This window comes from Staurois parvus, unplaced genomic scaffold, assembly GCF_062004578.1.
Source record: "Staurois parvus isolate SC_StPar_1 unplaced genomic scaffold, SC_StPar_1.0 ptg000017l, whole genome shotgun sequence".
NCBI classification, from domain to species: domain Eukaryota; kingdom Metazoa; phylum Chordata; class Amphibia; order Anura; family Ranidae; genus Staurois; species Staurois parvus.
In genome coordinates, this window is record NW_028317813.1 from 21,432,553 (window position 1) to 21,459,811 (window position 27,259).

At 44.8% G+C, this 27,259-nt stretch overlaps 1 protein-coding gene across 2 annotated transcripts; it reads left to right on the forward strand.

Annotated features, from left to right (window-relative positions):
• LOC149473399 (inhibin beta C chain-like) lies at window positions 1–27,056 on the forward strand. 2 transcript variants are annotated; one of them, XM_089681254.1, is made up of 3 exons: window positions 1–225; window positions 22,619–22,969; window positions 24,810–27,056. In XM_089681254.1, the coding sequence occupies exons 1-3, from the start codon at window positions 96–98 to the stop codon at window positions 25,547–25,549; spliced, it is 1,221 nt and encodes a 406-aa protein (XP_089537380.1). In that variant the 5' UTR covers window positions 1–95; the 3' UTR covers window positions 25,550–27,056. The 2 variants fall into 2 exon arrangements, with proteins under 2 accessions (XP_089537380.1, XP_089537389.1); XM_089681263.1 differs by lacking the exon at window positions 1–225 and adding an exon at window positions 17,304–17,357.
• Window positions 27,057–27,259: the final 203 nt, after the last annotated feature.

Genomic DNA, 27,259 nt, shown 5'->3' on the forward strand with positions numbered 1-27,259 from the left:
TATTAAGAGGGTTAACTGTGTTCATTTTAACCTTCTGAGTTCACAGTAGTGTGTACATTTGTTCTACAGCTTTTATTTATTTTTGGTTTTATTTGATGAAAAAAAGAAAGATAATAGAAACTTTGCACTTTTGGATTGTGATTCCTGCCAGTTTGGAAGAACACTGCTGTCAGAACGGGAGAGGAGAAGAGGAAGACCTCTGCAGCAGATCATCGAAACAGAGTGGTGAATATTTCTAACTAGCTTTATTTTGTGTAGGATTTGATTTAATAATATCCCACTTTTTATACAAGGGGTACATAGGCAGAGTTTTAATCTCAGTTAAGCAGCTCTCCACCACCATATATCTTATATGGGCTATTCCTTCCAAAGAAAACAAAATCTCTTGTTTGTTCAGACAGGAAGATATCAGATCTTGTCTTTTTGTGGGAGTGTGGGGAAATGCCAATTGTACTGCCAATGTGGTGATCATGTCCTAGACTAACAGTGTCTTTGGATTAAACCTTTGGAGTGCTTTAGAAATGTTATACAAATCCAGTGAAACACCCTTTGTTGACCTTCTAAATAAACGTCTTCTGAATATTTTTAAAACGGGAATTGATATTTGTTTTAAGAGTCATTGACCCAAAAATGAAATTTAATCTTTAGTTCATGCTAGTAGGTTCACCCCATCTTACAGTTTCTTATAATGTTTGGGACTCTCTTGATGAGAGCTGTGTGCTTGAATTCCTGGGTTTGTGCACCTGCTGTGTCCATTATGAGGGATTCTCACTCCTTGATTACTGTATAATGGAGAGACCTGTAGCAGGTGAAGCTGGAACATACAAAAGGTGAAAAGGAACACTCAAGCCTCAGGTGAACAAGAACATAGAAAAATGTTAGAAAACAGTGCTGAAAAATCTTGCATTTAAGAAGCAATGGGGCTGATTTAACCCACCATGTTTCACTTACAACTAAAATATGACTTTTGGTTTGACAAAACATTTAAACCTGGTTGTTTACTGTATGTTTCACTTTATTACATATATGGAACATTGAAAACAAACTAATCAAGAAAATAGCACAAATTTATAATTAGGCTTGGTAATCTGCATTGTTTTCTTACATGGTAAAATCTCTGTTCTGCTCTCTGAGGTGCTAAGTGACATTTTCTTGAAAAAAATTGACTTTTTTCTTCTTTATTTTGAGGATGTTCTTTTACATATATATTTTTGTGGGAGTGAATTTAGAGTAGTTTAGTTTAGTTTATTTTATTTGGTGCTCTTTGTATTTGTGTTTTTTTTCCTTTTTTTTGTGTATTTTTTTAATTTACTTTTTTGTGCTGTCTGTATAATAATGAAGGTAAAGAGGGTATTTTATTTTGACACAAGACCAGGTCCTCTAAAGTCACATGTCATTTCTGTTGAGTTGGGTGGGGGCAAAGTTCATAGGACCTATCCAAGATCTAATTATGCAGGCCATAGATAAGGAGAAAACCGTCCGATTTTTATTTAAAAAACGAAAAATCGGTCGTTCAATCGGCCGACGTTACCAGGAACGGTAAAAAAAAATCGGCCAATTTTCATCCCGTCTACAGCCAGCAAAAAGTGTCTCTGCAGAGAGCTCCGTTATTTCTTTGACAGTTCTTTGACATTTATAGTGGCTGCAACATTGTATCTATTTGTATCCATTTCGGATACAGATGTTTTTATTCGGAAACAAATAGATACATTGTTGCAGCCGCTATAAATGTCAAAGAACTGTCAAAGAAATAGCGGAGCTCTCTGCAGGGACACTTTTTGCAGGACTGGAATTCTGCTTCATCCTCTTCTTCTTCTTCAACCTCTTCTTCTTCCTCTTCTTCATCCTCTTCTTCTTCTTCATCTTCTTCTTCCTCTTCTTTTTCTTCTTCATCTTCTTCTTCCTATTCTTCTTCATCCTCTTCTTCTTCATCTTCTTCTTCTTCCTCTTCTTCTTCATCCTCTTCTTCTTCCTCTTCTTCTTCATCCTCTTCTTCTTCTTCATCCTCTTCTTCTTCATCCTCTTCTTCATCTTCTCCTTCATCCTATTCTTCTTCTTCATCCTCTTCTTCTTCATCCTCTTCTTCTTCATCCTCTTCTTCTTCTTCTTTCAGGTCACTGCTCATGCGCAGATTTTTTATCGGAAAAAGATCGGCCAATTTGCCCATCATTGCCTTGAAAATCGGCCTCAGAAATTTTCAAACTTTACCAATAAAAAAATTCTGCCAAAATACCGAAAAACGGCCAACCTATTAACCCAAAAATCGGCCGATTTTATTTTCGGCCGAAAAATCAGCCGATTTTCGACCCAGCTATGGCCTGCATAAGTCTCAGTATTTTAGAGACAATGGAAAAAAACAAAACGTAAAATAGAAAAAAAAACTACAGTACATAAAATAAAATAAACCCCACAGTATACAAATAACTAGGAGTACATTTGTCCTTAAAACCACCAAAAAGCATATGTTTAGTAATGTTGAACATCCTTACAAAACATGTCCAGTTGAATGTAACTACTACTAGATAAACCATGACCTAGATAAATGAGAACCTTCACAGATATACCTTCCAACCATTTCAAAATGGGTGGGAGCATCCCGATATTTCACTGAAATCCTGATATCCCTCAGATCCGGGCTAAATCCTGAAGCCCAGTGCCAGAACGGGTTCTGTCACTGGGATCCACTAATAACACTCCTCTGATACCCCTGCTTTGCAGGGAGCCTCCTCTCCCTCCTGCCAGCTGCAATGCAGGGAAAACTGCAATGTCTGCATCCAGCATCACCCCTCAACACCCTCTGCTCTAATTTCTGCCAACACCCCCGCCCCATGTGCCTCTCCTGACCCTCCGATCCCCCTGTGTGCAGCCCCCTCCCCTGCAGCACCATCAGCTCTCTTCCTCCCGCTCACTGTCAGCTACCATGGATGGGGGAATCGAACCATGAATGAACACAATGAGTGATCAGTATGGATCACTCCTGTGTTCATTCATAATTCATTTATAACTTAATAACATAACATAACTCTGTGCTCTGCCCCTCCAGCACTCACTGGAGCACCAGACTGTGCAGGGAAGCTGGCTCAGGCCCTCATTGGTACCCTGGGAGGCTGAGGCAGCTGTTGAACAGGCATCTGGGTGGATCCCGCCACTATTGCCAGGATCCCTGCAGAGTCTGGACTGGCTCTGTGATGTCAGCCGACAGTGAGTTTTAGCCCGCTGTCAGCTGAATCTGGGTTACAGGAGCGTAGAACTAAGTGCACACCTGTGACCTGCAGAAGAAGTATAGCCAAAGAAGCTTTAACCCTACTTCTTAAAAATTCTTTGTGATTAGATCTACAGAAATTATTAATATAAAAAAAAACAGACTTTTCACTAGGACCTGTAAATAACTTCATTAAAGTAAATTGCACACTTGTCAATAAAAACAAATACATAGGTTCAATATGATTTAATAACAGTGTGTCTGGTGGACATACTGGGGGATTCTTTAGCTTTTCAGGACTGAATTCAGGAAAGAAGGAAGGATTCAGGAAGCATTAATGTTTTTTAACCATTTTCTTTATCCAGATATACCAATCTAGCAGGAGAAAGATCTTGCCTGGAACATCACATGGTATAGTTTTAGTAGCTTTTTTGGTGCAATATTTCAGCTTCATCATAAGTTTTCATTTAATTCCTTGAAATATGGCAGGGAGATTTTACTGTTGAAATATCCAAGACTTATAAGAAGGTCTGACTCAGTCCACAAGGTGTCCCTATAATTACAATAGCTTGGTTATACCTGTAGCTATTGCTAACAGGTATAAAAATAATGGATTTCAGTAAATGAAAATCATTTAAACGTTCTTCTTTAAAAAAAGAAAAGCATGTTAGGGTAATTGTAATATATAGGTCGGCTGCGTTTTTTCTCATTCTTAGTTGGATTTGGTTAACAGGATAACATAGGTGGTAAAATGAAGGTAAACATATTATAATAATCGTATTTCTTTCCTTTGGGGAAAATATTGAGATCCACAAAATAATAGCACAATTTTGTGCTATGCAGTCTCTCCATTTTACAGCACCATATTAGCCAGCTCAGTGTCTAGTAGCTTAAAGTAGAAAATTAAATAGAAACTTGGGGAACGTTTTAGTTGAAAGTTGTTATATTTATATAATAGTTTATATGGTTTCAAACTATTTTTAAATACTATGTATATAATTAGAGATGAGCGAAGTATTCAAAAATTCGATTCGACTGATTCGGCGAATTCGTAGAAAAATTTCGATTCGAGTCGAATATATTCGCTGTGAATTTAACTTAAAAAAGGGTGTTTCTAGGCTTCAGAGAGACTTAATATTAGTGCTGAACACTGTACCTTTAATTTAAATGCCCTTGGAGTCTGCTGGGGAAGAGAAATAATACTGTCAGGCAGTATGACATGCAGATGAGTGCCGTCGATCTTAGAATCACCGCACACTTCACTCATTTGGGCAGTCACGGGGCCAAAACCAGAGTGTGGAGCCACAGTGTGGCGGTGGAGGCAGCAGCAATGGGAGGCCATACAGCACCCTATGACAAAAATGGAAACCACCAGCAGTGTGAGGAGACCTGAAAGTGGCACATGGCAGAGTGTGGCGATAGAGACAGCAGCAATGGGAGGCCGTACAGGGACCCATGACACACTCTGGACCTGGCAGCAGCATGAGGAGGCGGTACAGGGGCCCATGGCAGATTACGGGCCTGGCAGCAGCATGAGGAGTCGGTACGGGGGCCCATGGCAGATTACAGGCCTGGCAGCAGCAATGGGAGGCCGTACAGGGACCCATGACACAATCTGGACGTGGCAGCAGCATGGGGAGGCGGTACAGGGGCCCATGACAGATTACGGGCCTGGCAGCAGCATTTGGAGTCGGTACGGGGGCCCATGACACACTCTGGACCTGGCAGCAGCATGAGGAGGTGGTACAGGGGCGCATGACAGATTACGAGCCTGGCAGCAGCAACTTGGACAGGAGGACGTTCAGTTTCTGCACCGTCTGGTGCGTGCTCGCAAACTGTTGTCTCTTGGAAACGGATTCCAAGAAAGACTGCTGACGGAATCCGTGAAGAGGAGTAGCAGGAGAAGGAGCATCTGAACGAGCGGAATATGCCAACAAGCGACAACAGGGGCCCATGGCAGATTAGGGGCCTGGCAGCAGCTATGGGAGGCCCGTAATCTGCCAGCACCCTATGACAAAAAATGGAACCCACCAGCAGTGTGAGGAGACCTGAAAGTGGCACATGGCAGAGTGTGGCGATGGAGACAGCAGCAATGGGAGGCCGTACAGGGACCCATGACACACTCTGGACCTGGCAGCAGCATGAGGAGGCGGTATATAGGGGCCTATGGCAGATTAGGGGCCTGGCAGCAGCTATGGGAGGCCCGTAATCTGCCAGCACCCTATGTCAAAAAATTCTACACACCAGCAGTGTGTGAGACCTGAAAGTGGCACATGGCAGAGTGTGGCGATGGAGACAGCAGCAATGGGAGGCCGTACAGGGACCCATGAGAGACTCTGGACTTGGCAGCAGCATGAGGAGGCGGTATAGGGGCCCATGGCAGATTAGGGGCCTGGCAGCAGCTATGGGAGGCCCGTAATCTGCCAGCACCCTATGACAAAAAATGGAACACACCAGCAGTGTGAGGAGACCTGAAAGTGGCACATGTTTGGGGCATGATTCATGGCGGATTTAGTCAGTTGTGTCAGGAACTGGTGGTTTGAAATCCAGACTAATCCACGCCTGATTCATTTTCACAAACGTCAGTCTCTCCACACTTTGGGTGGACAGTCGTGTCCTCCGCGGAGTTGCAATACCTCCTGCCGCACTAAACACGCGCTCCGATGCCACGCTACTGGCCGGGCATGACAGCCTTTCAAGGGCAAATTCAGCTAGTTGGGGCCAAAGGTCAAGTTTCGTTGCCCAGTAGTCAAGGGGATTGTCTACCTCGGTTGGCAGGGTGCTGTCCAAGTAGGCCTAAGCCTGTTGTTTGAGGTCCTGCTCCAGGTCCACCTGATGCTGCTGCTGCTGCTGCTGCTGCTGTGGCTGGTTAGTAGTTTCCTCACTGCGCTGGTGAAGAAAGCTACTCATCATCGACTGCAGACTGAGGCAGCCGCTGCTGGTGGAGCTGCCACTGCTCCTACCACCCCACCCCTCCCCTGCTGCCATGGCAGCGGAACGCGAGCGCACAGGGCCCACAGTGTCTGAGGATGGACATTGGCGCAGACAGGCAGAGACCAGCTGACTACATAGGTGGTTTTTATAGTACGTTATTTTGGCCTCCCTCTCAGCAGGTGTGAAAAAGGCCACCATTTTTGAACGGTAGCGAGGGTCCAACAAGGTGGACAGCCAAAAGTCATCCCTCTGTCTGATGGTTATTATTCGGCTGTCGCTACGCAAGCAAGCGAGCATGCTATGGGCCATTTGTGCCAAGGAATGCGAGGGACTTCCTGCCTCCATCTCCACAGCATACTGCCACGGTGCGTCTGGGTCCTCTGTCTCCTCCTCCTCCTCCTCCTCTACCAGATGCTCCTGCTCCTCCACTCCTGTCCGCTGAGTGGAAAAACCACCCATTTCACTCAATAATTCCTGAGCACCAATGTCCTCCTCTACCTCCTCCTCTTCTTCCTGTCCTGCCCCCACAGGGGTCATGTGGCGTTGAGATCTGTGCGCCACGTCTACCGCACCCTGACCAGCCATTGTTAACAGCATTTGTTCCAGGACGTGCAACAGAGGAATGACGTCGTTCATCCCATAGTCCTGCCGACTCACGAATAGCGTGGCCTCCTCAAAGGGCCTGAGCAAGCGCAGGTGTCACGCATGAGCTGCCAATGGCTGACATCTAAGTTACACAGGGAATACCTTTATCCGCTTTTAACATCAGGAAATCTGTGATGGCCTTTTGCTGTTCGTAAAGGCGGTCTAACATATGTAGGGTTGAATTCCACCTTGTTGCAACGTCACAGCATGAGGAGTCGGTATAGGGGCCCATGGCAGATTAGGGGCCTGGCAGCAGCTATGGGAGGCCCGTAATCTGCCAGCACCCTATGTCAAAAAATTCTACACACCAGCAGTGTGTGAGGAGACCTGAAAGTGGCACATGGCAGAGTGTGGCGATGGAGACAGCAGCAATGGGAGGCCGTACAGGGACCCATGACAGACTCTGGACCTGGCAGCAGCATGAGGAGGCGGTATATAGGGGCCTATGGCAGATTAGGGGCCTGGCAGCAGCTATGGGAGGCCCTTAATCTGCCAGCACCCTATGTCAAAAAATTCTACACACCAGCAGTGTGAGGAGACCTGAAAGTGGCACATGGCAGAGTGTGGCGATGGAGACAGCAGCAATGGGAGGCCGTACAGGGACCCATGAGAGACTCTGGACCTGGCAGCAGCATGAGGAGGCGGTATATAGGGGCCTATGGCAGATTAGGGGCCTGGCAGCAGCTATGGGAGGCCCGTAATCTGCCAGCACCCTATGTCAAAAAATTCTACACACCAGCAGTGTGTGAGGAGACCTGAAAGTGGCACATGGCAGAGTGTGGCGATGGAGACAGCAGCAATGGGAGGCCGTACAGGGACCCATGACAGACTCTGGACCTGGCAGCAGCATGAGGAGGCGGTATATAGGGGCCCATGGCAGATTAGGGGCCTGGCAGCAGCAATGGGAGGCCCGTAATCTGCCAGCACCCTATGTCAAAAAATTCTACACACCAGCAGTGTGAGGAGACCTGAAAGTGGCACATGGCAGAGTGTGGCGATGGAGACAGCAGCAATGGGAGGCCGTACAGGGACCCATGACAGACTCTGGACCTGGCAGCAGCATGAGGAGGCGGTATATAGGGGCCCATGGCAGATTAGGGGCCTGGCAGCAGCAATGGGAGGCCCGTAATCTGCCAGCACCCTATGTCAAAAAATTCTACACACCAGCAGTGTGAGGAGACCTGAAAGTGGCACATGGCAGAGTGTGGCGATGGAGACAGCAGCAATGGGAGGCCGTACAGGGACCCATGACAGACTCTGGACCTGGCAGCAGCATGAGGAGGCGGTATATAGGGGCCCATGGCAGATTAGGGGCCTGGCAGCAGCTATGGGAGGCCCGTAATCTGCCAGCACCCTATGTCAAAAAATTCTACACACCAGCAGTGTGTGAGGAGACCTGAAAGTGGCACATGGCAGAGTGTGGCGATGGAGACAGCAGCAATGGGAGGCCGTACAGGGACCCATGACAGACTCTGGACCTGGCAGCAGCATGAGGAGGCGGTATATAGGGGCCTGTGGCAGATTAGGGGCCTGGCAGCAGCTATGGGAGGCCCATAATCTGCCAGCACCCTATGTCAAAAAATTCTACACAGCAGCAGTGTGTGAGGAGACCTGAAAGTGGCACATGGCAGAGTGTGGCGATGGAGACAGCAGCAATGGGAGGCCGTACAGGGACCCATGACAGACTCTGGACCTGGCAGCAGCATGAGGAGGCGGTATATAGGGGCCTATGGCAGATTAGGGGCCTGGCAGCAGCTATGGGAGGCCCATAATCTGCCAGCACCCTATGTCAAAAAATTCAACACACCAGCAGTGTGAGGAGACCTGAAAGTGGCACATGGCATGAGAGACTCTGGACCTGGCAGCAGCATGAGGAAGCGGTATATAGGGGCCTATGGCAGATTAGGGGCCTGGCAGCAGCTATAGGAGGCCCATAATCTGCCAGCACCCTATGTCAAAAAATTCTACACACCAGCAGTGTGTGAGGAGACCTGAAAGTGGCACATGGCAGAGTGTGGCGATGGAGACAGCAGCAATGGGAGGCCGTACAGGGACCCATGAGAGACTCTGGACCTGGCAGCAGCATGAGGAAGCGGTATATAGGGGCCTATGGCAGATTAGGGGCCTGGCAGCAGCTATAGGAGGCCCATAATCTGCCAGCACCCTATGTCAAAAAATTCTACACACCAGCAGTGTGTGAGGAGACCTGAAAGTGGCACATGGCAGAGTGTGGCGATGGAGACAGCAGCAATGGGAGGCCGTACAGGGACCCATGAGAGACTCTGGACCTGGCAGCAGCATGAGGAGGCGGTATATAGGGGCCTATGGCAGATTAGGGGCCTGGCAGCAGCTATGGGAGGCCCGTAATCTGCCAGCACCCTATGTCAAAAAATTCTACACACCAGCAGTGTGTGAGGAGACCTCAAAGTGGCACATGTTTGAGGCATGATTCATGGCGGATTTAGTCAGTTGTGTCAGGAACTGGTGGTTTGAAATCCAGACTAATCCACGCCTGATTCATTTTCACAAACGTGAGTCTCTCCACACTTTGGGTGGACAGTCGTGTCCTCCGCGGAGTTACAATACCTCCTGCCGCACTAAACACGCGCTCCGATGCCACGCTACTGGCCGGGCATGACAGCCTTTCAAGGGCAAATTCAGCTAGTTGGGGCCAAAGGTCAAGTTTCGTTGCCCAGTAGTCAAGGGAATTGTCTACCTCGGTTGGCAGGGTGCTGTCCAAGTAGGCCCAAGCCTGTTGTTTGAGGTCCTGCTCCAGGTCCACCTGATGCTGCTGCTGCTGCTGCTGCTGCGGCTGGTTAGTAGTTTCCTCACTGCGCTGGTGAAGAAAGCTACTCATCATCGACTGCAGACTGAGGCAGCTGCTGCTGGTGGAGCTGCCACTGCTCCTACCACCCCACCCCTCCCCTGCTGCCATGGCAGCGGAACGCGAACGCACAGGGCCCACAGTGTCTGAGGATGGACGTTGGCGCACAAAGGCAGAGACCAACTGACTACATAGGTGGTTTTTATAGTACGTTATTTTGGCCTCCCTCTCAGCAGGTGTGAAAAAGGCCACCATTTTGGAACGGTAGCGAGGGTCCAACAAGGTGGACAGCCAAAAGTCATCCCTCTGTCTGATGGTTATTATTCGGCTGTCGCTACGCAAGCAACCGAGCATGCTATGGGCCATTTGTGCCAAGGAATGCGAGGGACTCCCTGCCTCCATCTCCACAGCATACTGCCACGGTGCGTCTGGGTCCTCTGTCTCCTCCTCCTCCTCCTCTACCAGATGCTCCTGCTCCTCCACTCCTGTCCGCTGAGTGGAAAAACCACCCATTTCACTCAATAATTCCTGAGCACAAATGTCCTCCTCTACCTCCTCCTCTTCTTCCTGTCCTGCCCCCACAGGGGTCATGTGGCGTTGAGATCTGTGCGCCACGTCTACCGCACCCTGACCAGCCATTGTTAACAGCATTTGTTCAAGGACGTGCAACAGAGGAATGACGTCGTTCATCCCATAGTCCTGCCGACTCACGAATAGCGTGGCCTCCTCAAAGGGCCTGAGCAAGCGGCAGGTGTCACGCATGAGCTGCCAATGGCTGACATCGAAGTTACACAGGGGAGTACCTTTATCCGCTTGTAACATCAGGAAATCGGTGATGGCCTTTCGCTGTTCGTAAAGGCGGTCTAACATGTGTAGGGTTGAATTCCACCTTGTTGCAACGTCGCAGATCAGGCGATGCTGTGGAATTCCGTTCTGCCGCTGCAGCTCAAGGAGGGTGTGCTTTGCGGTGTAGGAATGGCTGAAATGCATGCAAAGTTTACGTGACATTTTAAGGATGTCTTGCAGTGGGATGGTGGATTTTAAGAACCGCTTGACAACCAGATTGAACACGTGAGCCATGCATGGCGCATGGCACAACCTTCCTTGACGCAGAGCAGACACCATGTTCTTTCCATTGTCGGTCAACATGGTTCCGATTTTCAGTTTGCGCGGAGACAGCCATCTGTCGATTTCTCTGTTCATTACACTCAGAAGTTCCTCCCCTGTGTGACTACGTTCGCCAAGGCATACCAGGTGCAGAACAGCGTGACACCGTTGCGCCCTGCACATGTGATATGCCGGTCGGGTAATGGGACTTGGCACGGGGGTGGCGGCTGAGGACACGGCGGAAGAAGAGGTGGTAGAGGCGGACATCTTTGCCGGACCAAGGACGTGCAAACGTGGAGGCAAAAGCGGCGTGACCTGTCCAAGTTGCTGGTGCGGCTGTGACGGCACCACGTTCACCCAGTGGGCCGTAAATGACATGTACTGTCCCTGACCATAGTTACAGCTCCACACGTCGGCGCTGCCGTGCACTTTGGCAGAGACCGACATGCTCAAAGACTGGCCCACCATGTCTTCTACATGTGAATGCAGGGCTGGCACTGCCTTTTTGGCGAAGAAATGACGGCTTGGCACTCTCCACCGCGGCGCGGCACAAGCCATCATTTCTCTGAAAGGTGCTGAGTCCACCACTTGGAAAGGGAGGGACTGCAGCACCAGCAACTTGGACAGGAGGACGTTCAGCTTTTGCACCGTCGGGTGCGTGCTCGCAAACTGTTGTCTCTTGGAAACGGATTCCAAGAAAGACTGCTGACGGAATCCGTGAAGAGGAGTAGCAGGAGAAGGAGCATCTGAACGAGCGGAAGATGCCAACGAGCGACAACTCCCCTCAGCAGAGGTGTTGGAGCCTTGACTGGCTGATGGAGGGCGATTGACGTCGGGTGACGGAGCAAGTAACGGAGCGGGTGATGGAGCGGGGGCTGGGGCGGGCAGAACCGCCGTATCTTTATCACGGTTTTCCCAGGCCACCAAATGGCGACGCTGCATATGCTGCCGCAACGCTGTAGTCCCAACATGGGCCCCCTGGCCACGCTTGACTTTCTGGCCACATAGTCGACATACGGCTACGTTTACTTCCTCGGGCGGCTTGACGAAAAATTGCCACACCGCCGAGTAGGAAACTTTGCCCCCGATACTCCTCACTGGCTGACTGCTGCTTCCTCCGTGCACACCGGCACCACTACTGGCCGTGGTGGTAGGCTGCAGTGGAGCTGGTGCTCTACTCCGTGGACGTTTGGCTCCACTGACACTGCTGCGACCCTGCTGCTGTCTCCTGGGCAACCCACCGACTGTTTTGCTCGCTGCCAAGCTGCCACCCTCTTCTCCTGATGATGCGGAAGAAATTGCCTGATGACGACGAGGCTGCCAAGTGCGATCAACCTCCTCATCATCAAGTAGGGTCTCCGCCTCACTACTAGCCCCCTCGGCTGCGTCTGGGTCAGGAGACAGACCTGTCTCTAGACCGGCTACCGAGCCACTCTCCTCGCCACTACTTCTTCGCCTGGCTGCTGAAAAGGCGGATGTCTCCCCCCGTTCCTGACCGCCCTCTGTTAGCTCTTCCTCACTGTACAGTGGGGCTGAGCCCACAGCATGCGATACTTCGCTTGGTGAGGGAACACCAAAGGACAGGGGCAGGTAGAGGACACGTGATTTCAGTGGGCTTGGTCCCGGGCCATGCCAACTAACGGTTGTGTCTGACGTACCCACCGACCGTTGGCTGTAGGTGTCAGAGGTGACCTGGGAAGAGGAAGACGACCGAGCCAACCAATCGACGACGGCAGGGTTGTCGGTGGAGACACGACCGCTGGATGACACCGGGAGCACTGGCCTCTGGCTGCGAATAGTGCTGCCTCGACCCCTTCCTCTGCTGCCACGTCTGCTCGCTCCTAAAACATTGCCTCCTCTGCCACTCCTCTGCATGTTGTCTGACATACTCTTTAATTAAACGATTATGTGTCCCTGAGTAACAATTCTGTGTCCCTGAGTAACAATTCTGTGTCTGTGCGAGTAACAATTCTGTGGCCCTAAGTAACAGTTCTGTGGCCCTCAGTAACAATTCTGTGTCCCTGATTAACATTTCTGTGGCCCCAAGTAACAGTTCTGTGGCCCTCAGTAACAATTCTGTGTCTGTGCGAGTAACAATTCTGTGTCTGTGCGAGTAACAATTCTGTGGCCCTAAGTAAAGTTTCTGTGGCCCTAAGTAACAATTCTCTGGCACTCAGTAACAATTCTGTCTGTCCCTGAGTAACAATTCTCTGGCACTCAGTAACAATTCTGTCTGTCCCTGAGTAAAAATTCTGTGGCCCTAAGTAAAGTTTCTGGGGCCCTGAGTAACAATTATCTGGCACTCAGTAACAATTCTGTCTGTCCCTGAGTAACAATTCTCTGGCACTCAGTAACAATTCTGTCTGTCCCTGAGTAAAAATTCTCTGGCCCTAAGTAAAGTTTCTGGGGCCCTGAGTAACAATTATCTGGCACTCAGTAACAATTCTGTCTGTCCCTGAGTAACAATTCTCTGGCACTCAGTAACAATTCTGTCTGTCCCTGAGTAAAAATTCTCTGGCCCTAAGTAAAGTTTCTGTGGCCCTGAGTAACAATTCTCTGGCACTCCGTAACAATTCTGTCTGTCCCTGAGTAACAATTCTCTGGCACTCAGTAACAATTCTGTCTGTCCCTGAGTAAAAATTCTGTGGCCCTAATTAAAGTTTCTGTGGCCCTAAGTAACAATTCTCTGGCACTCAGTAACAATTCTGTCTGTCCCTGAGTAACAATTCTCTGGCACTCGGTAACAATTCTGTCTGTCCCTGAGTAACAATTCTCTGGCACTCAGTAACAATTCTGTCTGTCCCTGAGTAAAAATTCTGTGGCCCTAATTAAAGTTTCTGTGGCCCTAAGTAACAATTCTCTGGCACTCAGTAACAATTCTGTCTGTCCCTGAGTAACAATTCTCTGGCACTCCGTAACAATTCTGTCTGTCCCTGAGTAACAATTCTCTGGCACTCAGTAACAATTCTGTCTGTCCCTGAGTAAAAATTCTGTGGCCCTAAGTAAAGTTTCTGTGGCCCTGAGTAACAATTCTCTGGCACTCCGTAACAATTCTGTCTGTCCCTGAGTAACAATTCTCTGGCACTCAGTAACAATTCTGTCTGTCCCTGAGTAAAAATTCTGTGGCCCTAATTAAAGTTTCTGTGGCCCTAAGTAACAATTCTCTGGCACTCAGTAACAATTCTGTCTGTCCCTGAGTAACAATTCTCTGGCACTCCGTAACAATTCTGTCTGTCCCTGAGTAACAATTCTCTGGCACTCAGTAACAATTCTGTCTGTCCCTGAGTAAAAATTCTGTGGCCCTAATTAAAGTTTCTGTGGCCCTAAGTAACAATTCTCTGGCACTCAGTAACAATTCTGTCTGTCCCTGAGTAACAATTCTCTGGCACTCCGTAACAATTCTGTCTGTCCCTGAGTAACAATTCTCTGGCACTCAGTAACAATTCTGTCTGTCCCTGAGTAAAAATTCTGTGGCCCTAAGTAAAGTTTCTGTGGCCCTGAGTAACAATTCTCTGGCACTCCGTAACAATTCTGTCTGTCCCTGAGTATGAATTCCGTGGCCCTAACTAGCGTTTCTTTGTCCCTAAGTAAAGTTTCTGTGGCCCTCAGTAACAGTTCTGTGTCTGTGCGAGTAACAATTCTGTGTCTGTGCGAGTAACAATTCTGTGGCCCTAAGTAAAGTTTCTGTGGCCCTAAGTAACAATTCTCTGGCACTCCGTAACAATTCTGTCTGTCCCTGAGTAACAATTCTCTGGCACTCAGTAACAATTCTGTCTGTCCCTGAGTAAAAATTCTGTGGCCCTAAGTAAAGTTTCTGTGGCCCTGAGTAACAATTCTCTGGCACTCCGTAACAATTCTGTCTGTCCCTGAGTAACAATTCTCTGGCACTCAGTAACAATTCTGTCTGTCCCTGAGTAAAAATTCTGTGGCCCTAAGTAAAGTTTCTGTGGCCCAGAGTAACAATTCTCTAGCACTCCGTAACAATTCTGTCTGTCCCTGAGTATGAATTCTGTGGCCCTAACTAGCGTTTCTTTGTCCCTAAGTAACAGTTCTGTGGCCCTGAGTAACAATTCTGTGTCTGTGCGAGTAACAATTCTGTGGCCCTAAGTAACAGTTCTGTGGCCCTCAGTAACAGTTCTGTGTCTGTGCGAGTAACAATTCTGTGTCTGTGCGAGTAACAATTCTGTGGCCCTAAGTAACAGTTCTGTGGCCTTCAGTAACAATTCTGTGTCTGTGCGAGTAACAATTCTGTGTCTGTGCGAGTAACAATTCTGTGGCCCTAAGTAAAGTTTCTGTGGCCCTAAGTAACAATTCTCTGGCACTCAGTAACAATTCTGTCTGTCCCTGAGTAACAATTCTCTGGCACTCAGTAACAATTCTGTCTGTCCCTGAGTAAAAATTCTGTGGCCCTAAGTAAAGTTTCTGTGGCCCTGAGTAACAATTCTCTGGCACTCCGTAACAATTCTGTCTGTCCCTGAGTAACAATTCTCTGGCACTCAGTAACAATTCTGTCTGTCCCTGAGTAAAAATTCTGTGGCCCTAAGTAAAGTTTCTGTGGCCCAGAGTAACAATTCTCTGGCACTCCGTAACAATTCTGTCTGTCCCTGAGTATGAATTCTGTGGCCCTAACTAGCGTTTCTTTGTCCCTAAGTAACAGTTCTGTGGCCCTGAGTAACAATTCTGTGTCTGTGCGAGTAACAATTCTGTGGCCCTAAGTAACAGTTCTGTGGCCCTCAGTAACAGTTCTGTGTCTGTGCGAGTAACAATTCTGTGTCTGTGCGAGTAACAATTCTGTGGCCCTAAGTAACAGTTCTGTGGCCTTCAGTAACAATTCTGTGTCTGTGCGAGTAACAATTCTGTGTCTGTGCGAGTAACAATTCTGTGGCCCTAAGTAAAGTTTCTGTGGCCCTAAGTAACAATTCTCTGGCACTCAGTAACAATTCTGTCTGTCGCTGAGTAACAATTCTCTGGCACTCAGTAACAATTCTGTCTGTCCCTGAGTAAAAATTCTGTGGCCCTAAGTAAAGTTTCTGTGGCCCTAAGTAACAATTCTCTGGCACTCAGTAACAATTCTGTCTGTCCCTGAGTAACAATTCTCTGGCACTGAGTAACAATTCTGTCTGTCCCTGAGTAAAAATTCTGTGGCCCTAATTAAAGTTTCTGTGGCCCTAAGTAACAATTCTCTGGCACTCAGTAACAATTCTGTCTGTCCCTGAGTAACAATTCTCTGGCACTCAGTAACAATTCTGTCTGTCCCTGAGTAACAATTCTGTGGCCCTAATAACGTTTCTGTGGCCCTAAGTAACAATTCTCTGGCACTGAGTAACAATTCTGTCTGTCCCTGATTATGAATTCTGTGGCCCTAACTAGCGTTTCTTTGTCCCTAAATAACGATTCTGTGGCCCTCATTAACAAGTCTGTGTCCCTGAGTAATGGTTCTCTGTCCCTAAGTAACTTTTCTCTGTCCCCAATTATCGTTTCTGTGGCCCTAACTCTGTCCCTGTCCCTAGTACAGAGCGGTCTGCCTCTGTTCAATAACTGCAGGCAAATGAAGAATTCCAAAATGGCCGCTATTTATAGCTCGACCATTACACAGTGCTGGCTGGCTGGCTGCTGATAGGCTGATGCGATCACATGTAGTTGAGGAATGCATTATGGGTCAGCGCGCCTTGTCTGCGCGCCTTCCCAGACATCCCCGCTCCGTCGCCGCACATGTCAGCCGCCATTTTCTGAAAAATTTCGATTCGCGCGTCCGAATTAGGCTATTTTTCGGATTCGGCACGAATCGAAATTTTTCCGATATTCGACTCGAATTCCACTTCGGATACTTCGATTCGCTCATCTCTATATATAATATCTTTTTTTAGGCTGTCCTTTACTTAAAGCTCTGTATAGAATCCTACAGCGTAGTGTACATGTTTGTGTGTTTGTGTATCCTGTGATTCAGTTGTTCAGCTGCACCAGATTCTGTGTGCGCCAGATTTAGTAATGGCGGCCATATAAGGTTTGAACCAGACTCGATATAAACCATGTATGGGCAGGCTGAATGTAGTCAACTTGAATGATCAATCAACTTGGATATAACCAGATTATCACTAGCGGCTGGTATAGTCAATAACAATAATCACTGTGTGGCAAAGCAGGAGGAATTCCACCATAAACACTGACTGTGTTGATGGGGGAATCTAGTGAATTTCTTTACTGCAAATTGTGGTTGCAGGAAAGAAATTTCTCCATGTATGGTCTGCCTAACTGTCCCCCGCTGTCTTTTTTTCAGGAAAGTAGTTAAGTTTAACCTGGTAAATGTGAAAAAGAGCCTAGAGCTCCACCTGCTGGCTGCGTACATATAAGTATACAACAAAAAAAATAATAATGAAAATGTTATTTCTCTGTTATATACATAAGCAGCCCTTGGATGTGTTGATCCTAATAGCTTTCTAGTATCCTTGTAAATGTCTGTGTAATTAACATAAAGATTTTAATATAGAACCATAGGCAAAACTTTTTTTTTTAATATGGATAGAGTAAAGGAGGTTTATAACCCGTCAGATTTTTTTTCACCATCTGTGTCCCATTTCACAGATTTCCCTTCAATTCCTGTCCTACAGCCATACCAGAAGTGTGAGGAAATCCCTGCAAATTAAGGTATTTCCTTGGGGACCCCCAGGTCACCAGAACTAGTGTCCTTTTAGTTTCACTTTCAATGATAATGGTGAACAGGACAAGCAGAGAGGGTGAATCTCCCTAAGGACACATTCACATCTCCACGTTTTCACCCGGTGCGTTTTTTGAAAAGGGCCAGGGACTTTTCTAAATGCAAAATGTTGCGTTTTGGTTCAATAGACTTCAGTGGAGACTGCAGAAATGCATGTAGTGCATTTTTGATACATTTTCATGTTTTTTTACTCATTTTTGATGCGTTTTGCATCTTGCATTTTAATCTGCCCAGCGACAAGTTGGAAAAAATTCAAACCGCATCACGAACATGTGTAAAAACACAAAGCAGACCGCAAAAAGCACTGCATAGGTGTGAACTTAGCTTAACAGGGGCGCAGACAGCAAAAAAACTGACAAGCATTCAAATCCATCTCCACTCCACCCAAAACTAAAAAAAAAAAAATGTTTCCTTTAGTTATACTTTAAACCAGGGATAGGCAACCTTAAACAGGTGGAGATCTACATAAACAATATGGGAAAAGTCAAAGATGACCAAGCACAGTGTCACTTCCTCACACTTGATTTAAACCTCTAGTCGCTGTACTACTGTATTGAAATCTCATGCACTGCATGGCAATCATAAGTTTAAATTAGGTGGCGAGGAGGCAACTTATTACCTCCTCACCACCTGTCAACACGCACTCACCAGTCAACATGCACTCCTGCATTTCTGTCAGATAATGCATCACTTCACCCAGAAAATTATTGCAATTGCAAATGTTTAGGCATTCTTATGTTTATTTCTTTTGCTTGTATTGGTATGACACAAAAAAGTATAGAAACAAAAAGCCAAATCTGACACACTCCATGCAAAACCCCAGAAATGGACTGGACAAAATTATTGGCACACTCAGTTTAATATTTGATAGTGCACCCATTGGAAAAAATAACTGGCATCAATTGCTTCCTCTATCCATCAATAAGTTTCTTACACTTCTCTATTGGAATTTTGGACCACTCTTCTTTCGCCAACTGCTCCAGATCTTTCAGATTGGAAGAGCTCCTTTTCCCAACTGCTTTTTAGAGATCTCTCCAAAGGTGCTCTATGGAATTGAGATCTGGACTCATTGCTGACCAGTTCAGTACTCTCCAGTGCTTTGTCCTAAACCATTTCTGGATGCTTTTTGAAGTGTGCTTTGGGTCACTGTCCTGCTGTAAGATCCATGACCTCTGACGGAGACCCAACTTTCTGAAACTGGACCCTACATTGCATCCCAGAATTCTTTGGTAGTCTTCAGATTTCATAATGCCACACACACAGTCAAAATATCCAGCGCCTGAAGCAGCAAAGCAACCACAAAATATCAGTGAATGTCCACCATGTTTGTCTGTAGGGACTGTATTCTTTTCTTTAAAGGCCTCATTTCTGCTTCTAAAAACGGTGGAATGATGTTCTTTGCCAAAAAGCTGTAATTGTGTTTCATCTGTCCACAGCACATTCTCCCAAAAGGATTTTCTTCATGTAAGTTTTGGCAAACTCCAATCTGGCTTTTTTATGTTTCTGTGTCAGCAGTGGGGTCCTCCTGGGTCTCCTACCATAGCATCCCTTATCATTCAGATGGCGACATATAGTGCAAGCTGACACAGTTGTACCCTGTGCCTAAAGGTCAGCTTGAACTTGTCTAGAAGTTGATCGAGGCTCTTTATCCACCAATCGAACAATCCTTTGTTGCAATTTATGATAAATTTTTCTCTTTCGTCTATGTCCAGGGAGATTAGCTACAGTGCCATGAACTGCAAACTTCTTGAAAAGCCACAGTATTTAATAGACGTCTATAGCTAAGCACAGCAAACCCACAGGAAAGCTGCAGGTACACTGCATTTCACCCGCAGTGCGGGTACGTCAGAGTCACATTTAAAAAGTTGATGGTGGTCCTCCCAGTCTCATGAGAAAATGTTAAATTTAGTGTATTGTTATTAGCAGATTTAACAAATTCTTCTAGGGATGTGTCAGTGTCGGTCCATATTAAGACCAGGTCATCTACATATCTCGCATACCAAGCGATGTTATTGCCATATCGGAAAACAGAAAAAGCTCCTCCCACCAACCCTTATAAAGATTAGCCAGTGAGGGTGAAACCTTTGCGCCCATACACACACCCTGGCATTGCAGGTAAAATGTGTCATCAAAAACAAAGAAATTATGTTCTAACAGAAAATGTTAGTTCATAGATACTATAGTGAAGTAAATGGTATTGAAATGCCTCAATGGCTAGATTATGTGGAAAAACAGAGTATAGAGATTTGACATCCATAGTGACCCACATGTAATTCTGTTGCCAGCTTATACAGTAAAAAAGATGTATCTTTAACATATCCAGACAATTGTACTAACAAAGGCTGTAAATATGTTTCTGTCCACTCTCCCAACTTCTCAAAGAGGGATCCAATCCCTCCCACTATTGGGCGTCCTTTCACAGGGGGAGCAGGAAAATTGTCAATGAGCTTTAGCTGTGATAATGAAAGCATAGGTAGTGTTGCTGATAAAGTGTATATGGAGAGATTGACATATAATTTGCAGGTACAGACAGGTATGTTAAAGGCATAGTTAACCATTCTGAGCATGTTTCATGTTACAGCTATATAGCAGCCTTGTTTACATGAGCAGTTGGGGAAAGGGGGGCAGTAAAGCAGGAGGCTGAGCCATGTTTTTATTGCTCCCAATCACCAAATTGTAAATGGTCCATTTAAGTACACAGGACAATGACACAAATTGGTGCACTGCAGATAGCTGGGTTGCAGTGCTGCAGGCTTTTAATGATTAATACAGATATGTCAACTCCCTCTGAAAAGGGAACTATGTGAATAGAAAGGCTATGAATTCTATCTACCACTGTAAGAAAAAACAAACAAGGGCGCACTCTCATCGTGCATTACCGTGGTATACCACGTGTTTAATAAATAGACAAGTAGATATATACTCACAAACCAATGATAAAAACTGTGTGTGTGGTCCACAACAACAGTCACAAATCGCTGTGTCTAATGTGCGGATAAGCTGACGCGTTTCGGGAGCTGAACCCCCTTCCTCAGAGCTCACTGTGACAAAGGAACTCAAAATGTTGGTGTTGTCACCATTCTTGTAAGTTTATTGGTTACTCCCTCCAGCCTCATAATGGTAGGTGTATATTTTTATACAGACCTGGGGCTTCTATGCAAAAAATTTATGAATGCACATTTTTAATTGCATTAGTGTGGGAGCATTGATTGAATGTCCTGTAGGTAGCAAAATGCTGTATATCGTAGAGAATGTAGGGGTGGGAGAGATTTTTAACTTTTCCTGTTTTTATCAGATGGTAAGGTGATTTAAAAGTAATATATTTAACAGTAATTACATAGGAGGTGGAAGAGGTGAAAGTGGAAAGGGAGGAGGCGTATAGGGAGAATATGGAGGTGAAGGAGGAAAGGTCACAATAGAAATGCTCAACTACCTCCATGTGGCAGTATTTCTACCTCGTAGGCTTTCCTGTAATTTTTTTTCTTTGATGGTCATTATTTGGGGAAATTTGAGCAGCCTATGGCTATAAAGATGTTTCATTTTCACTGCTTCCTGTCCTTCCCCTTGGGCATAGAATTTCCCCCCTAGAATAAGCAAAGCAGTGGAATTCCGTTAAAAATATACTGTGAATACATATGAAAAAAAAAGCAAAAATAAAAAATTTCAACTACATTATATAGGGGTGGGATTACACCAAAAAAGGTTGGGACAGAGTAGTGTATAAGAGCAAGACTTGGGGGTTGGTAACTTTTATTGCCAGCAGTTTAGACATTAATTGCTGTGTGCTGAGTTATTTTGAGGGGATAACAAATTTACACTGTTATACAAGCTGCACACTCACTACTTTACATTGTAGCAAAGTGTCATTTCTTCAGTGTTGTCACATGAAAAGATAGAATAATATATTTACAAAAATGTGAGGGGTGTACTCACTTCTGTGAGACACTGTAGCTGTTTTAGAAGCTCCAGATGATGTTGATGCCAACTGAAGCTGCACTGTTTAGCCACTGTATAACATAAAACCTGTCTCATCTCTCCTTTTTATATTACAGCCTATACAAGCTGCTTACATGTTTTCCAGCCACTGTACAATATTTGTGATTACTGACCCTAGAAAAATACACTGTAATATTTATTTCTAAATAAAATCTACCTCTTCTCCCCTTCTTATATTACAGCTTAAACAATCTACACAAACATACTGTCCAGCCACTGAAAACAATTTGTGGCTTTTGTATCAAAGATAATACACTCTCATTGTTTGCAACATACAGTAATCCCTGCTTTGTCTTTTTTTATTTTCTGTTTAAGTGCTTGTCTACTGTCCTGATGCTGGCTAATATCTACCAAATACATGCCATACCTGGAGTCAATATTTTGAATATTTTGGGAATATTTAGGAATACTGGAATGGGAGGGGGTTTAGATTGTGATTTTGAAGTGTTTTTGTGTACTCTGAACTAAACTTACTAAACTTTTAAGATAACGCAATGAGGTAGAGTTGGAAACGAAGATGCTCACAAACTGTACTATTAATCTGTTGTGCTGCTGGCCAATTTGTATGAAGCTGAGGACGTTAGCTTTATTTATATAAGAGTACATTTTCTTTAACTTTAATGTCTGCTGTGGCTGCTACTTCCACTGGTCAGATGAATCATATTACTACTTATTTTCAAAGTTCAAATTATTTAGATTGGGTAGTTTCTAATGTATTTAAGACAATCTAAATGTAAAAGTAAAAAAAATCAATTACACATCCAATATGTGTCATACCACTAAAAGGTGTTGCGACACTGTCTGTAAAAATTTTACTGTTTTGTAACACCACATAAATATTATTAAAAGATATCTCCCAAGCATGCAAATTCAAGGATGGCTGTTTTTTTTTTTCATGTCACTCCCGCAGTTGCATACAAGGACCCTCTCTCTGCTGTACAGTATTTTAAAAAAATGTTTGCTTTGTTAAATATTACCCGTGCCATTTTTGACTATAGCTTGGCTATTAGCCTTGAGAATTTAGTAATAAGATTCCTTCTAATGGACTTCCATAGGGTTTGCATCCAAGTTCAGGTTTCGAGGATTTCAATCCAGATTTGATGAACCCTATGAGAATCAAATCCAGCAGATTTGCTCATCCCTAGTTTTGTATTCATGTACCTGTATTCTGTTTGGCTTTTTTTCTTCCCTGCAGATAACATCATGACAATTGGAATCATTTTGCCTCTCTTGCTGGTCGCTTTGCAGGCATCACTGACAGAACTGTCCTGCTCATCATGCCAAACATTCACCCAGACCATAGAAAAGGCTGAGAAAGAAATACTCCTGGAAATAGCCAAACAGAACATCCTGAAAAAACTTCATTTGCATCATCGGCCAAACATCTCAAACACAGTCTCCAAGGACAATTTGGAACAGGCTCTGCAGTGCCTGAAAGTTAACTTAGATAAGGACCTGTCAGTAGATTTGCCAGCAGAAAACGATGTACAAGACAAAGAAGAAGACCGTGATCAAAGCTATGAAATTATCAGCTTTGCTGGAATAGGTATGTTTTATTGAAGTGATATATCTCAAACAAACCAATCAGCTTCTACCGCTCATCAGTTTAGAGCTTTTAGATGACTATACGAAAGTTTTCTATGTGTTGATTTTGGCTCCAAACATTGCTCTCTGCCCAATCAAATAAGGCCAATTTCACACTAGTGTTCCAGTAACTAGTAAAAACAAGATTGCAAAAACTACATAGACAATACTTATCTATTTTCATGCATTGCTCCTTTGCCTACTGGCTTACTAGGGCCTGTGTCCATTGGCTTTTATTGTGCAAATTGAATGTACTTTTTACATCTTTTTTAATATGCTTCTGAGATTATTAACAATTTCTTGAAGGTGCACTTGGCCTGCTTTTGACCTGCTTAAAGAGTTCCACCTAAAAAAAATAAAATAAAAGTCAGTAGCTACAAAAACTGTAGCTGCTGACTTTTAAAATACAGTCACATACCTGTCCCTTGGTCCAGCGGTGTCCTCACCACCGCTGGTTTCACCGGTCGTCTTCTCTCCCTGGCGCTGGCATCTTCACTGAGGGCACCCGGCTGTGACAGCTTGTGGCTTCACAGCCGGGTTCCCACTGTGAGAAGTGCTGCGCTTTGTGAATGGCCCCGTAGTCTTCTGGGACCTGTCACATGTCCCAGAAGACTACAGGGAGGCAGGGGAACTTCTGCTTCCAATTACCTAGGCAATCACAGCGGAAGTGGGAGTGGGTACCTGTCAAATTCGGGTACCCACTCCCCAAAGGTGCCAATCCTTAATGGGGAGCGGGGGACAAAGGCATAAAATGGAACTTCCCCTTTTGGGTGGAGCTCCGCTTTAAGCTGCGTTTGCATTCCCATAGGCTTGAGATGCAGTTCTGAAGTGAACAAAAGCCCGTTGACATTGGGCCACTGCACATGTATAAATGTAAAAGGACTTTAAAGTAATTTTGTTTATTTGTTAATCTTTTTACTTCACTGCCCCAGCCTAGTATGTGGTATATGAGAAGGAAATTATCCACTTCAATCACACCATAATGTTTAAAAGATGTGTTAGTTACCTGATACCATTTTAAACTTTCTCCCCACCAAATTAGAATGCCCCTCTGGCCAGAAAGGTCAATACGAGTGTGATCACGGCTTATATCTAGTAAGGTCTGCTTATGACTAGCTTTGTTAGACTGTGTGTGAGCTGTGATGTACTATGAAGAACAACATAAACATGCACTTCATTATTGAAGCTGGATTCTATGTAGGTACAAAAGCATCAAACTATCTGGTTTTAAATTTGGAAAACAAAATTGACATACAACTGACATAAGTAGTTGAATTAGCCTTGAATTTAGCTCTTTCCTTTTCCTACACAGACTAGGAAAAGGTTGTCATCACCCTGCAGCACAGTGCTATCACTCTAATACAATGAGACTGCTTACAGGAGAGAGCAGAAGGATGACCTTGTAAGTGTATGGTGTCTCTTCATGGTTTATTATGTAGGCTGGGTTAGGTTGGTGACCAAACTGTATTGCTTAACTACAGAAGAAAAAGTGTAGATGATGACTTGACTTTGCTGTGTTTCATGGGTGTCCAAACCACAAAAACTACCTGAACAGAATTACACATCTTTTGGTAAGTCAAATAGTTCAGATATAGGTATTTTAAATAAGTATTAGCTGGATAATTTAAATTAATCTGTTAACATTTGCCCTGGCATTTAGGGATCTTTTGTTGGCCTTTGGTTATGTGCATTTGATCACCTTGAGATTCCCCCCCCCCCCCCCCCCGAGAATCCTAATGTCCTTTTTGTAATTTACAGAAAGGGAATAAAGTATTCAATATAGAGATTTGTGTCTTTTATAGATAACTTCCAAGATGTTCCATTTGTTCTTCACTTTCGTCTTTCTGCCGACAAAGACAAGCATGAGGAGATCTACCAGGCATATTTGTGGTTCCATCTGAAAGCAACATTTCGCAATAAGATTACTATTTCAGTGACAAGTAAGCACCAGGCAGATGACCCGTCAGTAGAAGGAGAAACAATCCACATGAAAGTTTTCAAAAGAGGGTGGTTTAGGGTATATCTGCCCATGCTCACAGGTAAAGCTGTATCAGTGGGAGATGAAAATATATTCCTGGAGCTGAAGTGTCAGGACTGCCAGAATCTATTTATGATGGATAACATCATTCATGACCGCCGCCCATTCCTTGCCCTAAAAGTGCGCAATAAACAAGAGGAATCTCGAACTCGGAGACACGTGACTGAATGCACTGGTGACATAGATATTTGTTGCCGAAAGAGGTTTTATATTTCTTTTAAAGATATAGGCTGGAGTGACTGGATCATTAGCCCAAAGGGGTACAATATGAATCTTTGTGAAGGCAGATGTCCTATCCATCTGGGTAGAGCACCAGGGATTTCAGCATCTAGTCATACTGCTGTCTTCAGTCTCATAAAGGCAAACAACTTATATTCCAATGTCAGCCTTTGTTGTGTGCCAACAAAGCGAAGAAGTCTATCTATTCTCTACTATGATGTAAATAATACTATTGTCAAGGCAGATGTTCCTGATATGATAGTGGAGAGCTGTGGTTGTACCTAATAACTATCTCACTTCCTCAGTTTGCACTTTCTCATAAGAACTTGTCATGTCACACTTTTAAAATATCAAGTTGCTTGCTAAATCTATCTCTTCTCTGCCGTACTTAGAGGAAGGGTAGCCCAATCACATTATGGTAAAAAAAACAGTAGCTAAATACGACTTTATAGTATGCCAGTAAAATGATTGTTGGTAAAGGACTAAACCCTTACAAAACAATATTTAGTTTTTTAAATAAAACATAATTGCATTATTTTTTCCATATAAATACAGTTTTGATCATACTTTGTTAATGCTTTTTTCACCGTGCCATGTGTATATCCTATAGACTCTTTGTAGGTCTAGGAATGTCCTGTGCATGACAATACTGCATCTCTATAATTAAGCATTGGTAATCTAGAAGGAAGTGTCAGTAGACACATCTTGCTTGTATGATTTAATTATAGAAAGAACATTAAAAAAAGGATTACACTTTTGTACATTACAGGGTACATTTTATTTTATCGCTTTTATCATAGCCTGGCACTGATAATGTCAAGTGCAAGTCTCCAGGCAAGCAAAACCAGTATAAACAGAGGCTAGCCAACATTTCATACTCTAAACTGAAAATACTCCCCTACATTTAATTCTTCACATTCACCAAAACTCAATGAATACATAAGACACCCCTCAAAGAAAAACTTAAAGCGGAACTTCACCCAAAAGCGGAAGTTCCACTTGTCTGCATTCTCCCCCCTCCTCCACTGCCACATTTGACACTTTTGGGGGGGGCGGGTACCTGTTTTTGACAGGTACCTGCTCCCACTTCTGATCAGATGCACCGTGGCAATATGAGCCGGAAGTTAGGCCCCCCTCCTTCCCCCCACAACCTTCTTGGACACTTCACAGGTCCCACAGGACTATGGAACCATTCACAAAGCACACCACGCTTGTCACATGCGCAGTAGGGAACCGGCTGTGAAGCTGCAAGGCTTGACTGCAGATTTCCCTTACTTAAGATGCCGAATCCAATTGAAGAATCGTCTTGGGTGAGGACATCGCTGGATCCCTGGACAGGTAAGTGTCCTTATATTAAAAGTCAGAAGCTACAGTATTTGTAGCTGCTGATTTTTAATTTTTTTGAGCAAGTCGGGAGCTCTGCTTTGTGCATTCCATAAAACTAGCCCTGAACATTTAAATTTCCTTTACCAACATCTAACTCATGTTGTCACATTGGTCTCTACTCCACTTATTCCTATGTAGACGCCAAACTGTCTGGGCGGACTCCCTGGTTAATCAAAACATTGTCTGGGTACCTAGCTCTTAATTAGATTACTGTTTGATGTTAGTTGCTAGCTGTTAATTAGCTTACTGTTAATTAGATCACTGTTAGCTGCTGATTAGATGTATTAAATGATATTACAGTTTAAAGGTTGCATTGTTTAGGATAATGTGATAAAGCTCTCATCTGATTTTGTGTGGTATAAATTCTGTGTGAATTTTCAATAAAGTCAGTTCCAGTTGCACCTAAGCTAGTGTCATCTAGTTCTTGGGTGCAATGCCCAGGTATAATATCTTGTTCCTGTGTCCCAGTAGTGAGGAAGCAGTTCTTTGACAGAAGCACCCAGGCAGGGTGCCAGGCGGTCCATCATAAAGCCCATTTGCTGATTTATGTTATCTGGAACCTGGAAGACAAACAAGTGATACCTGGGTGAAGTCTTCAATTAGTCCACC

Excerpts from the sequence above, each read along its gene's own strand:
- LOC149473399 (XM_089681254.1), top strand. The coding sequence starts at position 96 with ATGAAAAAAAGAAAGATAATAGAAACTTTGCACTTTTGGATTGTGATT. Across the intron at positions 226-22,618 it reads CAGATCATCGAAACAGAGTG|ATAACATCATGACAATTGGA; the intron begins GTGAATATTTCT and ends TCTTCCCTGCAG. Across the intron at positions 22,970-24,809 it reads TATCAGCTTTGCTGGAATAG|ATAACTTCCAAGATGTTCCA; the intron begins GTATGTTTTATT and ends TGTCTTTTATAG.